We start from the raw sequence: 15985 nt of genomic DNA, 5'->3' as shown, positions 1-15985 counted from the left end.
AGCTTACTGTGCGAAATTTTTTTTTGCACAGTAAGCTCTGCTTACTGTGCAAAAAAAAATGTAATTCATCTGTATAGATGTATTTTTGTACTAGCTCTATCTCTTTTCCAGATTAATTAAAAAAAATTTCCACAAAATAAGTTTTTCAAAGAATAATAAAGAGCTCCATTAAACAAAAAATGAGCAAAAATAAAATCAAATAATCTACAAACGGGAAACTACCACAAATCAGCATCGATAAATAAATGAAACCCAAAACGAACAGAAATGACAATAAATAACCGAGTCAAACTCAAAACGAGCAGAAATTTACATAAATTGGGCTCAAAACCCCTATGCCATACCAGAACATAATTTGCTCTTTACTGAAAAAATATAAATGTTTTTACTTTTATAACTTTAGTAGATCAAATATAATTAAGATTTTGATTATTAAATATCAATATATGCATATTAAACTGACAATGCACATTCATTTGTATTTTTTTCAGTAAAGTGCAAATTATGCTATGTCCTTGGGAAGTCATAAGGGTTTTTAGCCCAACTTATGTTAATTTCTGCTCGTTTTGAGTTTGACTCGGTTATTTATTGTAGTTTCTGTTCGTTTTGGGTTTCATTTATTTATCGATGCTGATTTGTGGTTGTTTCACGCTTGGTAGATTATTTGATTTTATTTTTGCTCATTTTTTGTTTAATTGAGTTCTTTACTTTTCTTTGAAAAACTTATTTTGTGGAAACAGTTTTCTTAATTAATTTCTGTTCGTTTTATATTGACATAATTTTTTCAGGGAAAAAGAAAATAATACTTTAAATCTTTTCGTTTTTTTTAAGAATTTAGTTTGGCCTGCTATTTGTATGCTTAACAAAATAGAAAATTTTTCAGCAATTTTTAACAACATAGACCCTTTTAAAAATCTGGACACAAATAGTAGTGTTTAATTTAGTTTCATACCACCTCTAGTTGACCTGAAATGGAAAACTTGATACCATTCGCAAAAAAATCTGTTTACTTTCTTTGATAGCTTGAATACACTTATGCTATTTTGATTTGGTGAAATTTTAAGAACATAAGTAGCCCCGAAAGTTTGAAATTAATACCCCCAGTCGATCTTAGGATACTGCTGAGATGCCTTATTGGGAATTAGCATTAACACAGTGCATTTAATCTTATGGCAACATTTAATTTTAAAACATAAAGGCAATTGGGTGGGTGGGGGGGGGAGAGGGATTAGTTTACCTCCAATCATTTTCGACTATTAAAAAGGACATCAGCCCTTTCTATTTTCAATCGAACGGGTGCTTTTCGAAGTTCCTACGACAACTTCTTCGATACGAAGTGCCCTGGTCTAAACAACAACAACAACAACAAAAAAAATGATATATTATACCCACATCGATCTTTACTATAATTAAATAAAAAAAAACAAGTTTTTTAAACTGAAAGTAAGGAGTGACATTAAAACTTAAAACGAACAGAAATTATTACGTATATGAAAGGGGCTGTCCCTTACTCAACACCTCGCTCTTTACGCTAAAGTTTTTTATTGTTTTAAAAATAAGTTGTGAGACAGAGTCAAACTTTAGCGTAAAGAGCGAGGCGTTGAGGAGGGGACAGCCCTTTCATATACGGAATAATTTCTGTTCGTTTTAAGTTTTAATGTCGCTCCTTACTTTCAGCTTAAAAAACTTGTTTTTTTTTTAATTTAATTTCTGATCGTTTTTTAGTTAATGCAGCTTTGATTTTTGCTCACCGTCATTGAATATGTAAACAAAATTTGCATAAAAATTTTACTTTTCTTTTGCTAAATGGCTGTCTCTAAATTTGATTCTGACGTAATTTACAAATTAACTTACGTAACGAACTTCTATATTCGTATATTTTTCTTCTGGCAAAAAATACAAAGTTGCAGATTTTTGCAGATATGAGCTTGAAACCTATGTAATAGGGTTTTTTGATACGCTGAATCTGACGGTGGGATTTTCATTCAAATTTTTTCACCTCTTTAAAAAATCAGGTAAATTTTCTCAGACTCGTAGCCTTTGATGAGTAATACTAAACAATACAATTTATATATTTAGAATCAGCATTTTAAGCCCATTCTTTTGATACATCTATTGACAACAAAATTCCGTTTTTAAAAGTTTCGATTACTATTGAGCCGTATCGCTTGTTTTTTTATTATTGTTTTTTTTTATTACGTATATTTTATTACGTATATGAGGGAGTTCTCCCCTTAGTGAATACCACGATTTTTACTTTAAAAGTTAAAAAAAAAATTAATTAACAAACCCTTGAATCACAACGGCCGTTTAAATAGAATAAATAGCTCTTTTGAAAGCACTAAAAAAACTGTAGCGTAAAGAGCGAGGTATTGACTTGAAGGAGAACCCCCTCATATACGTAATAAATTTCTGCTCGTTTTAAGTTCTAATGTTGCTTCTTACTTTCAGTTGAAAAAACTTATTTTTTTAAATTTAATTTCCGATCGTTTTTTAAATAATGCTTGGAAATCCAGCGCCCCCTTCATAGAAATGTCCCTTACCCCAAAGAAACATCCTCCCCGGAAATAATCTCCAAGTAACCCCCTCCTCCATCCCCCCCCCCCACCAGAAAAAAATTCCTTCCTGTAATTGTCTGTATACTTCCCAATAACCAATACAATATGTAAGCAATGGGCAAAGTTCATAACTTGCAGCCCTTCCTCTGGGAACTGTGGGGGATTAAGTCATCCAAAAAGATATATTTATTAGATTTTCGACTATGCTGAACAAAATGGCTATCTCAAAATTTTAATTGGGTGACTTTGAGAAGAAAATGAGCGTGGGAGGGGGCCTATTTGCCCTCCATTTTTTTGGTCACTTAAAAAGGACACTAGAACTTTTGATTTCCGTTCCAATGAGCCCTCCTACGATATTCTAGGACCACTGGGTCAATACTATTCCCCTGGGAAAAAAAAAACAAATAAACACGAATCCCTGATCTTTCTTCTGGGAAAAAATGGAAAATTCCACATTTTTGTAGATAGGAGCTTGAAACCTCTACAGTAGGGTGCTCTGATACACTGAATAAGATGCTATGATTTTCATCAAGGCTCTATAACTTTTAGGGGGTCTTTCCCCCTTTTTTCAAAAGTCAGACAAATTTTCTCGGGTACTTAACTTTTGATTGGTAAGATTAAACATGAGGAAACTTATATTTTTGAAATCCGAATTAAAACTCTATTGTTTTGATGTTTCTATTGGTATCAATTTTTTAGAGTTTTGGTTACCATTGAGCCGGGTTGCTCCTTACTTACAATTCGTTACCACGATTTGTTTGAAAATGTCAAGCCTTCTGATCACTTTTGATTATTTAAAAGGGCACTAGGGCTTTCAATTTCCAATCGAATGATCCCGTTTTGAGTTTCTACGACAACGCTTTCTATAAAAACCTTATATTCCCCCAGGGCATAAATTACAACCCTTACCCGAAGGGCTGTGAGGATGGTTGTCATCCTCTAAGAACTAATTTCCAGGACTTTCAACTATATTAAACAAAATGGCTATATCAAAATTTTGACTGGATGTGTTTCGGGAAGTGGGTGGCGTGGAAAGGATGTTAAATGCCTTCCATCCACAGTTGACCACTGAAAACAACACAAGCCACTCCTATTTCAAATAGAATGAGCCCTTATCGAAGTTCCTGCAACAACTTCTTCGATACGAAGTGCCTTGGTCTAAAGGAAAAAAATAATAAATAATACATTATGCCAACATCGTTCTTATATACCCCCAGGTCATAACATAAAACCCCTGCCCTAAGGGTTGTGGTGGAGTAACCTCCTCAAAAATATATTTTCTCGCTGGAAATCAGTTACTATGAACAAAATGGCTATCTTAAAATTTTTATTGGATGTGTTTGGGGAAATGGTGGGCGTAGAAGGGGTGTTATCTGCCTTCCGATCACTTTCGACTATTAAAAAGGGCACTAGCTATTCCAATTTCCAATCGAATGAGCCCTTTTCGAAGTTTCTACGACAACTCCTCGATACGAATTGCCCTGTTATGGAAAAAAAATACATTGTGCCAACATTGTTCTTTACTTAGGCAGCGCGATTGCGCTGCCTAAAATAACATCCTGAATTTCCCGATGCTTTTTTACCTACCTCTTTTCATCCAAAAAATCAGAAAGGAATTAAACAGAATCTTAAAGTGGAAGGTAGAATTTTTGTTTCAAGAAAAATTTCTTCTACTTCTTCCTACGAACCGATATACATGGCGAGCCCAAGATGACAGTATTTTTCTTTAAGAGACAGATTAGCCGGTATGACGGTTGAAGCCCAGAGGTCGATATCGATAAGTGAAAAAAAGAGACAAAAAAACAAAAAAACGGCGGCGTGTTAGTGACGCCGCCGCCGATAGAATCAGCGGCGGCGTCAGCGCGCTGATGCTAGCACGGCGGCGCACCGCCGATTTTTTTTCGGCGGCGTGCCGCCGACTTTTCGGCGCGGCTTCGGGGTCTACCTATTATAATATTAATAATTCGGAAGCCCACTGTCTCCGTTCATCCAATAGAGTCTTTATAATTGCTAAATGCGTCTCTAGTGCTGCCCAGCACTCTCCCATTTACAAATCTATTATTCAATGGAACGAAATACCCTCAAGTGTTGAGCTAGCCACAAGTTTCTGCACGCTGTACAACAATATAACAAAACTTGATTATATAATTTAATCTTTTAACTTTTAACCAATTTCTTTAATTACCCATGTTTTATTCTTCTATCTTTTTTTCAGTTTCACTTTCATTCTTTCTTTTTTTGGTCCTTAACAAGTTCTCTTCTAGGATCTTTATTGTTATTGATGTTTGTTTTATGTTTTTATTCAAATAATAAATTGAATTGAGACTGAATTTTCAAGACAATACAGTGTCAAATGTATCTTATTATCTTACCTATCAGATCTTTATAGTAAAAAAAAGTCAAAGTTTTGCTGAAAGAAAAAGAGTGCTTAAAAAGTTGAAAAGTATTCTGAAATCTAGCTGTGCTGAAAGGATATGTTTGATAATTACTTTAACATTTCTGTTATGGGCTTCAAAACCTATACTCAACAATACCTTCATCTTTAACAAGTAACTTCTTTCACGTTTTCTTATTGTATTATCCTACAGTGGAAAATGAAAAAAAGGCTAAACAAAACGAAAAGAAAATATTTTGAAAGAAAAAAAAAACCACACGTCAAAGTGGAATAATTCCAACAATTTTACATATACGATAAGTTAATAAACTCGTATATATAAAATAATCATCTCGAAATTTAAAAAAAAATAAAAATATTTTTTGTTGGATGGAAGCAGGGTTTTTGCGACCAGGAGCCTCACAAATTCAGAATCTTTTTCTCTCTTTTTAATTTTCATTCTTATGTTTAATGGGTTACTCTAAGCAGCGAAAGCTTAATGAGTGTTAAGAGCTTTGCTGTATAGTTTTTTTTTTTTTAAAATAAAGTTTTTATAAACAAAATATACTTAAAATATAATAAAAACATAATAAAAAATATAATAAAAAAAATCAAAAAAAAATCTGTTATTATAATAAATATAATAATATATAAAATGTAATAAAAAAATACATAGTTTTTTTTTTAAATAAACCTCGTATTGACAGAATAAAATATGATTGTTTTAAATATTCAATCAATAAACCTAGCGCGACAATTAATTCTGTAATCGGCGTTAACAAATATTTATTTATTTTACACATAGCTATTTTCTTCAACAATTTTATATTTTTAGCCTATTAGACTATATCAATAGATTTCATATTGGTTCCGTGAAAGCCAAAATACATCTCCCTTATCCTGCCCCTTCCCCCCTCAATGACTTATTTACAACTGTTTTTATTGATACCAAATTGGTACGTAAATTTTGTTGACATGTATGTAAAGTAAATATGTTAAACAATCTATTTGTTAAACAGACAATATTGTGAGCTAAATGGCAAATGTCCCTTAAAAAGAAAAACAGAAGGCAAAAACGATAAGTTCAATAAGGCGTATTTTTTTGAAAAAGGAGTGCTTGAAGATCTGAGAAAAAATTTTCCCTAGCATCTCAATGAAAAATGAATCGAACTTCTAGAAAAAAATAGTTTCTGAATTTCGATTTGTCATTTAGTACGAGCAAAGAATAAAACTATTTAACTCTTTGTTTATAACATACCTGGCCACCAAGAGTGTTCAATATGCCACTAGTCTTTTATTTAGTTTAACCATAAGTTTTTCCCATTGAAGCTTGAAGGAATTTACATACGCCTTAGATGAGACGGCAACATGAGTGTCGTACGCACACTTATCTTTAAATTGCTCTTTCCCAAGTCCTCTCTGTCAGGTAATGATAGCGAGCTGTGACTACATGTTTTTCTTTTGACCTTTACAAAGATTGGCACAAGAAGAGAAAGTCCCCTTTACAAAAGGAAGTGAATTTAATAGCGCAAAAATTAAACTGGTCAACAAATATAAAATGAGTGATCTATTTAAATTCGCCACAAACCTCATTTACAATCGGGAATTCTTCAGGACATTCTATACTTGAGCCATCATCAATCTGGTTTTCATGCTCATCTGTTTCATCATCCGGTCCTTTCTTCTTTTCTTGTTTCTTTTTCTTCTTCTTTTCACGACGTCGTGCAGCTGCTGCTTTCTTAACATCTTCTCTGTGCCTTTCCTTGTCCAACTCTTCCAATAGTACAGATGCTATTTTATTTGCTTCCGCTGCTTGATAATCTTTAGCCGCTCTTATTACTTCCACGCAATGGTTACACTTTTTTATTAGATCCTTGTCAGTAAGTGTGTTGATGTAGCGTGTCATCTCCTGATCCGATGGAAATTGAGACACCCTTTTAACCATCCATTTGACTACTTTTATATGACCCTTCCTAAAGGCAGCCATCAAACATGAAACCTAAAATACATAGATAGAAGAATATATAAACGGTTAGGAAGACACAAAAACGAGACATATAAAATAGGCATTTTCAATCGAACGAATTGCTTTCAATTCGTAAACTTAAGTTCTAGTACATACGACTGCACTCAGAACCAGCCCTTTAGGATAAGAGAAAGGGGAGTGTTGGCTAAAAACACGAGTACATTTTGCCCGAGGAGACAAACACATTCAAGAGATTACACGATTCCCTCTCTTATGTATAGGTCTGATAGCATATATACCTAAAAACTCGCTCAGAGTTTTAACTTAACGATCTGTCATCCTTTTATCGTAGCTGTTTCCTTTTTCGTAGGTATTTACAGACCTCCAAGAAACACTTCAGTCCCTGCAGTATCGATACACTAAATAATGCAGTACTAACGATACACAAAACTTATAATTTAGAACTGTATTATTTTTAACGGAGAATTTTTTTTTTCAAAATTAGATTTGAATAGGATAAACACTTATCATCCTTTTGACTTGTTCTCGAACTCTCCATTTTATGAATGTGCAAGAATCATCGATATTTCCTTTTCCAAAAAGCTGCCTTCCTGACTGGAGAAAGTCGAATTTACAAAACAGCGTTCACAGCAGAATCTAACGCAGGATGGGGACATTAATCTGATCCGAATTACTGAAATCTAAAATCTAAGTAACTTTGAAGACGACACGGCTTTTTTTTATCACCCTTGAATAAAATAATACCAAAATATTTGGAGATGTTCCTTAGTATGAGAGCGACAAACAAAGCAATATATGCAACTATTTTATAGCCGACACTTTATTTCGTTTCTTTTTGGACGCAGTTTTTCAATGTGAATTTATTTGACGTTGTTTATTTTCCACAGACGACTGTGATTACTTATACATCCAAAATATGTGTACTGATTAGGTTGTCACATTTTTGGTGGGACAGAAGTCCTCATTTCTTTGATTTTTTTTTCGTCCACGTTTACCCCATGTTTTACTATCTTTTCAAATTCACCTATTTTTTACCCTCTCCCCGACGAATTCTTGCATACTGATTCATAGTAACAAAACTGAATTTGAGCTTCTTTTAGAACCTTCTTACTAATACCAAGATTTAGCTAGCGCTAATTTGAACCAATCAGATTTTTCACGGGATTTCCTGAGTGGCAGAAAAATGCTCACTGACTCGAATTGGTGCCAGCTATATAACGGTATTAGTAAAAATCTCAGCTGGAATAGGTTTAAAACTAGTCGGTATGAATCAAAATAATATTTCACAAAGAACATAATATATTAAGAAAATGAAACCAAAGAGCATTTTACTGGTTGTTTAGTCAAGTTTATTAGTCAACAACTTACATTACAAGAAGAGACATTTCAGTACCTTATAACCGTAAATTACAATGACCAATCTATAAACGCATTATTCGATAACTTCAAAAATGCAATTGAAGATTATACAACTAAGAGGAAACTTCTTCCATCTACCACCTACTTCTCTTTTCTTCCATCTACCACCTCCTTCAACAGAATACTCACTAGAGCATAGATATTCCTCTCAACTCTCTTCAACCGGGGCGAATCAACAATCAAATCTAGGGAACTGATTCTAGGTACTGTTTACTCTTTCATTCGCTACTTTTATATTTCCCATTTACACCCACAACATCAAATTCAACTCAAACTATGAAAATTCACACACTGTACAGTTGACACAATTGCCTTGTATACGGCCCTACTTTTGTTTTTGTTTATTCGTTCATATATTTATCTACAAAAGAAAGCGATTTCAATCTGAGCAATATTAAAAGCTGAATACTGTGAAACGAGCTGACACATCAGTACTTGTAAGCGATATTTTAATTTCTCAATAGTCAGGTTTTTCCTACTAAAAAAAAAGGTCAAGCTGTATAGGTGTAGGTTCATTTTAATTCACTGTTTGGGATACGCAATTCCAACTAAAGCTCTAAAGTGGCATATGCCTAACGCTTTTAGTAGGAATATAAGAAGGAAGAGAGACAAAATTCCAAACTGTCAGAATATGACTTTAAAATTTACGTGCTATGATCAGACCAAAAATACTCGCAATTCCCCAAGCCACGTTTTCAGGCTCAGTGGGTTCGAGCACGGGTTGTTCTCGTCTAGTTTCAAGTTTCTAGTTTTTCGTCTAGTTTCAGCGGGGTCGGAGTTTCAACCCCGTGTTTTCCTCGAGAACCCGTTTTGTGAAAACGCTTGATGCACTGACGGGTTCGAAGACGGGTTGTTGACGGCTCAGCGGGTTCTAACACGGGTTGTTCTCATCTAGTGCATCACGCGTTTTCACAAAACGGGTTCTCGAGGAAAACACGGGGTTGAAACTCCGAACCCGCTGAAACTAGACGAAAAACTAGAAACTTGAAACTAGACGAGAACAACCCGTGCTCGAACCCACTGAGCCTGAAAACGCGGCTCAATTAAATTGGCTCAAAACAGTCAAGTTATGCAACTTAAAAAAAAATAAAAAATTATACTTTCCTTCCATAACAGAGTACTTAGAAATATACTTTAGTCAACAGAGTAAATCGATAATTAGACACCGAGTTTTGCAAGGATTATCTTAAATACACTTTCCTAAAAAATGCAAGTTTTATTGAAATAGACTATGGTGAGGATGGATAACTCAACCCCTGTTTCCTTTCACACACCGTTCAACAACAGTCTAAACTAAACTCTTCTCTCCTTTCTCTAAAAATCAATCATAGCTCACCTTTCTATTATCCTGGGAGTCAATATGTGCACCAGCACTGTGGAGTAGTTCACAAACTTCTAGATGCCCACCATTGGCAGCCAGCCATAGAGGAGAATTGCCCTTCTTGTTCTTCACATCCTCTTGTGCTCCCCTATCTAAAAGAAGGGCCACAAACTCTACATGACCCTTGTCGGCGGCAATTGTTAACGCTGTATCACGAGAAGAGGGTACGGGCGGCGCATTAACATCAGCCCCATGATCTAGAAGAACTCTCCCTACTTCGACATAACCACCACTAGCAGCCTCCATGAGAGGAGTGAGACCGGTTTTAGCCCGATGTTCAACGTTAGCTTTTCTTTCCAGAAGAAGTTGCACTACTTCGTGTCGACCTTGGAAACATGCCAAGGTAAGGGCAGTATTTCTATTAGTTTCTATTTGAGCGTTGATGTCACTTCCCATTTCCAAGAGCAGCTTAACAGCAGCTAATAAAAAAAAATCAAATCATTTACAAATTTTATGACAAACTAACGTTAAGACAACAAGGAAAATATTTTTACTCTTTTTCTTTCATTTTTCCTCCTCTTTTTATTCCTTATTTTTTTTTTATTTAATGACTATAAAATTTTATCTAAATGTCCTAATTCTTCTCTGTAATACTGACATGGCTATACCTGTTGTATTTTTGTTTTCTTTTGTATCCTTCCATAGAAAAATATTTTTGAAATTCCCCCTTTAATCTCCCTTAATTTTTTTCTCATTAAAATTCAAAATGTGTTTTTTAGGAATATTTTCCCCCCCCCCCTAAATCAAGCTGTTTCTATCTTTTTGTGCATAGCTGCATGAACTATTTTTTTCATCGTTACCCTGTTCAAGCTCCTATGCTTAGGACGACAGAAGCTATTAATAATTTTCTTATACAATTAATCATTCATTAAACGTCACTGAATTACTCATTAAAACAAATCAAAATCAATTCAATTCAAACAGAACAAATAAATGATTGAATCGACTAAATAGAATGAAGATGTGTTTTACACTCGAAACAACTGTTTTAAAAATGTATGATCACCAGGAATCTCAATTTAAACGATAAAAGAGATAATAAACGGAAAAAACAAAAAAAAAAAGAACAGTGTGCAAATACATGAGAAAGAGAAAATACTCTCTCGTCAAAAAAAAAAAAAAAAAAAAAACCTAACTGAAATGGGATATCATTTAAAACATAATTTCAAAATTGTATAAAATTTACTTAAACGACAATATCAAACCAAAGACAAGGTATACGTAAAAGCTAGACGGGCTTGTTTGGAGAATTTAGGCATAGAACTCTTGAACGTAATGTCTCAAGCGGAAGTTTTTTTTTAGATACGAAATGGGCCTCGTGGGTGATAAGAATAATAACAACGGATATCCTTTCTATTTCTTTCAGTTTAAGAGTGATGTTTTTGTCAGTAAGAGTGACGTCAATATGCTGATTGGACGATCATAACAATATTAATAAAAAGAAGATAGAAAAAAAATGATAGAAGACTTTCTTACCAACATGTCCATTCATTGCTGCAAGCATTAGAGGCGAGATACCTAACTTAGAACCAGTCCTTGAGTTAATCTCAGCGCCATGAGCCAAAAGCAGCCGGATAACATTCACATATCCACCTGAAGCAGCCAAGGACAAAGGTGTGTAATCAGAAACATTTCTGTGCTCCTTATTAGCGCCTCTGTTAAGTAGAAGCTCAACCACTTCATATCTACCACCAGAACAGGCCAGGGAAAGAGCCGTATCTTTGGTTCTTTCTGACTGAGCTTCAATGTTGGCGCCTCGATTGATGAGAATTTCTACCACTTTGTCATGACCGGCCGTTGCTGCCAATATCAAAGGTGTAAAGCCTTTCTTATCTCGATGTTCTAAAAGAAGAAAAAGGAACTTTATTTTGCGTGCTTGAGTCTTCAGTTGTCACATGATATGGTAAACCCATATACACGATGTATAATGTAGAAGACAATGAATTTATGTTTCTCATGTTTGATTCCTTTTAGTGAAAATAGTTCAAATTCTAAAGTCTAATTCTACAGTAATTATTCGTTTATTGTAACTTTAAAATTAATTTTAGAAATCTAATCCTTTTAAACAATTAATTCTACAGTCATATTTATCATATTTATCCCTGTCAAAGGACATAGAAGGCTTAATGTCACTTAGGAATTGAGCATTTACAATATTTTTTACATAAAAAGCAAAACCGATAAATTTTTACTTATGAGGATTACCATTTCCCTATCCCTCTCCCCCTCTTTTATTATTGCATTATACTGTACGCACACTGGTCCAATGATAGTGGGCCAGGGGGTAGTATAATCACCAAAAATTACGCTCAAAAAACCAATTTAAGGGGGGGGGGGGATCGTTTGGATCAGTCTTGAAGGGACTCCCTTTTGTGCAAATATGATACTTATCACTACTTATTTCAGTAAACCCCCTTTAAAAGGATACGATGACTACTTAGTCTTGGAATAATTGAATTTTGAAAGAAATTTATTTTATATTTCAAAATAATTGAATTTTGAATTCTTGTGCCACGAGGACTGACGAAAATAAATTGGATTCATTTCCACCATTTCTATTCCATCTATTATAATATTCTGTTATAGCTGAGTGTTAACTTAGCTTGATATTAAAAACTGGCCAATATGAGGTATTCAAACAATTTTGACTAAATCAAAAGCTTTAGAAAAGCCAATTTCAGAATTCAGCCAAAAAAAGACAGAGAAAAGAACTACCATAAAGAATAAGAAAAGAAAAGAGGAAATGTCACAAAATTGACCGCTATATCACCCTCTTAAATCTGAAAGCGTGTAACAAGGAACTGTGTCCTTAGACAATAAAATTAAAACAACAAACATTTGGTTTCATTATAATACAATAACCAAAAAAATAACCAGATGAAAATATTTATTGTATTGAAGTAGCATTATTTTCTTTCTTTAGAATCCATCTAAAAACCATTGACAAATTTCGGATTACTTTTAACATTCTAAAGAACTTAAATACAAGACATATCAAAGCGACAATTTATAAAGGGCCAAATACAAGACACCCTTATGAAGCCTGTTATTTAATCAAATTCAATAGTGATTTGCTATCTTCACTGACAAGTGTTTATGCATGTTTAACAATATCTTTTTAACATTTTTCCCTTACCTATATCAGCTCCTCTGGACAAAAGAAGTTCGACTAGATCGTCATGTCCTCCAGTACAAGCCAGGGTAAGAGCCGTGTCATGATTTGATTCGGTTTTGGAGTCAAGTTCCCAAACAGGCGAAGTATGATGGTATTGGGTAGGCGTCGCAGCCGCTGTAGTAGTCTGCGAAGTAGTATAGGTACCGTTTGTTGTTACATTGGAGCCACTGGGGGGCACTATCTGCGCAAGCGTTGGAACTAGAAAATAAAAGAACGCTCCTTTTTACACTTACAAACGACCAGTGACAAAAAAGGAAAAAATTGGAAAAGGATTGAGAGGTGGGGTGGGGGGGGGGGGAAGGGGGCACGACATAAAAAGCATGAGATAGATATTCTACACGAAAACAAGATCTAAGATAAATAACAACACTTGAAAAGACAGGGCTACTCGGGATGCCACCTTAAAGCCATAGTCCTTGTTTTAGTGAATTTTTGTTTGTATGGCTCTGTTTCTTCGAGGAATTAAGTGATGTTTACAGTCAAGCTAAAGGGACAAGCAGGTTTAGTTATCCTCGGTTTTGCAACCATGAGAGTAGGACAAAATATTACAAGGATTACATAAAAAGTCTCGACGATTTTTCCACAATTACTTGCCATAAAAAATCCTCAAAAAGCGTGGATACTGGAAAATTCCCTCCTGCCATGAGTGTGGATAAACACACTGCTTGTATCCTATAAGAAACAGTAAACAAAAATGCTTCCCCATAGATTTATTTACTATCCCTACATGATAACAGCAAGAGTTATCTAGGATAGATACACGCTTGCTGGTATGTGTACCACATCGTATTCGAAGTAGTTGCAATCTCGCAAGATACGGCATTTTTTGAACGTAACCTCTTAATACCTACTTGAACTTCCTACAATTTCTTTTTAATAAAACGAATGCAGAAAAAAATAATCACAGTTTACACCAATTAATTCGTTAGACACAGAAAACATAAATAACAAAAACACGACAAAAAAAAAAAAAAAAAAAAAAAAAAAAAAAAAAAAAAACACAAGAATAAATTAACTGATCAAGAGCAATATTTTTTGTTTCGCACAAAATAGCATGTACCTTCCCACAGCTAATTTTTTTTAACCTTAATTTTTTTTTCATTAGCAGATTAATATCTTTGAAAAGTAATGCAGTTTTAAAAGTGATGTAGTTGTAATTGGCCTCTCAATATAACCAGTGAACTGCCACGACGTGGGGTTTGCCACAAAAATAGTGGAACCTTACACAAAAAGGTCTTTTTTTAAGGCGATGATACAACTGAATGAAATCAAAGTATCCCAACAAAAAACAAGACAACAAGGTAAATTTACTTAACAAAATGTCGAACTCTTGTCTGAATTTAATACTTTAAGGCCAGAAGAGAGCAAGAAACCTTTGTCGAACCTGCCAAACACATATTAGAAGAAGCAATGGTAAAATTTTCTTTGCTAAGAGGAATCTTGAGAAATAATTAAGAGAAAAAATCAAGTATATAAATGTGGGAGACTATGTAAAGGCCCAAGAGTCTAAATAACTTGAAACTATAGTTTGTACAGTCAGAATGTACCTTGGACTTGTTGGTTGTTCGCAGCTTGCACTGTTGCTGCAGGCACATAGGTAGAGGTTGTGCTGGTTTGAGACACATCAAAATAATTTAGTGGTAAATTATATTCTTGAAGATTCGACATGTACTGATCCGCACTTCCAAGAGTTCCTGTTGCAGAAGGTGGTAGTCCTATTCCCAATTGGGTCCCCACATTCATGGACAAATTGACATTTGGTAATTGAGTAACAGGAACACCACCTGAAAAGCATGAGCAACATAGTACAATGTCAAATTAAAGAGAGTGAGTGAGTGAGAGAGAGAGAGATAGAGAGAGAGAGAGAGAGAAAGAGAGAGAGAGAGAGGGAGAGAGTGAGTGAGAGAGAGAGGGAGAGAGAGAGGGAGAGAGAGGAAGAGAGAATGACGACGGTGACATAAGTTCGAAACACGTCCTACAGCAGAGGGGTGCTCAACTACTGCTGCCTTCGTGGGTACAAGTAGGATATCAGAGCAGAAACGGGAATACTGAATGTGTTTTTAAGTGGATTTCTCAAATGGACGCACATCTAAATATCTATAAGTAACTTCCATCTAAAAATAGAGTTTTAGTAAATCAGCCTCAGCAATAAAAATGACCAGGAATGGGGACAAGTCTCCTATCGCTCCTAAAGCTCAAACGCACAGAAGATTTATGAAAGAGGATTTGTTCACTTCAGCTAAACCAAAACGGTCTTTTCTGAAGCCTTGCCTCCAAGAAAAATACTGCCTCTGAACTCTCTCGAGGTGAAATCTTTGCTTACAAAGATAACTTTTTAATCTTCTACGCAGATCTGAATGCAGCATATAACAAGGTAAACAAAGAGTATATAGTATTCGAATACGTTTTATCACTATATAGGCTACCATTACTGAAATTAATGGCGACTGTATATCATAGTCTAGTGCCTCCCAGCTACGATTGTGAAGCGATGATGTGGATCCCAAACGTTCACCAAGACAACGACAGTAGGTAATATCTTAAATTCCATTTAATAGTAGTCAGTTGAAAATAATTTACGGCATATGAGATAGGTAGAAATAATAGAACGATTGCATCCATCAAGTAGTTCTTTTAACTGACAGCCTCTTTCCCACAAAATAAATAACAAATGTCCTCCCCTTAAGCTAAATTTTAAGCAATAGATCAGTTTACAAAATGAAGCTCCAACAAAATTGAACGTTAGACTTTTACCTGAAAAAGAAACACTACTACTTACATAACTTAGACGTTTTAAACAAAATTATACTCAAATCTAAAATAATTCGGAGTTAGAAAACTTTCCAAATCTTTAGAAATTTAAGTTGTAGATAGTTATTATTTGTGTTGCAAAAAACATCCTGAAACCAATTTAGCTACTGAACCACATTTCCATTGAAACCGGATTCCCTTTTTTGTGATATCTTGTTAAGCGTTCTTTTACTCTAGACATTAACTAAGATCACAACGGTCAATAAGGCAGTCAATAAACAAGATTTTGTAAAAAAAATTCAAATGGGCGAAATTAAAACTTCTAGGTGGAGTGCCGCCC

At 34.5% G+C, this 15985-nt stretch overlaps 1 protein-coding gene across 5 annotated transcripts in view; it reads right to left on the bottom strand.

The window, feature by feature from the left end:
* mask (multiple ankyrin repeats single KH domain) overlaps positions 1-15985 on the bottom strand; it is a 97151-nt gene that overhangs the window by 13388 nt on the left and 67778 nt on the right. For all 5 annotated transcript variants that reach the window (XM_089089724.1, XM_089089726.1, XM_089089727.1 and 2 more), the window contains 5 exons: positions 14442-14678; positions 12856-13092; positions 11196-11561; positions 9675-10138; positions 6521-6931 (listed from right to left, as the gene is read on the bottom strand). In XM_089089724.1, coding sequence (XP_088945850.1) covers positions 6521-6931; positions 9675-10138; positions 11196-11561; positions 12856-13092; positions 14442-14678 — 1715 coding nt within the window. The remainder of the gene's footprint in view (positions 1-6520; positions 6932-9674; positions 10139-11195; positions 11562-12855; positions 13093-14441; positions 14679-15985) is intronic.

This window comes from Artemia sp. Qi Xiang Cuo, chromosome 5 (assembly GCF_049724085.1).
Source record: "Artemia sp. Qi Xiang Cuo chromosome 5, ASM4972408v1, whole genome shotgun sequence".
NCBI classification, from domain to species: Eukaryota; Metazoa; Arthropoda; class Branchiopoda; order Anostraca; family Artemiidae; genus Artemia; species Artemia sp. Qi Xiang Cuo.
Note: the sequence above shows the minus strand (reverse complement) of the source record. Positions and strands in the feature narration are given on the sequence as shown.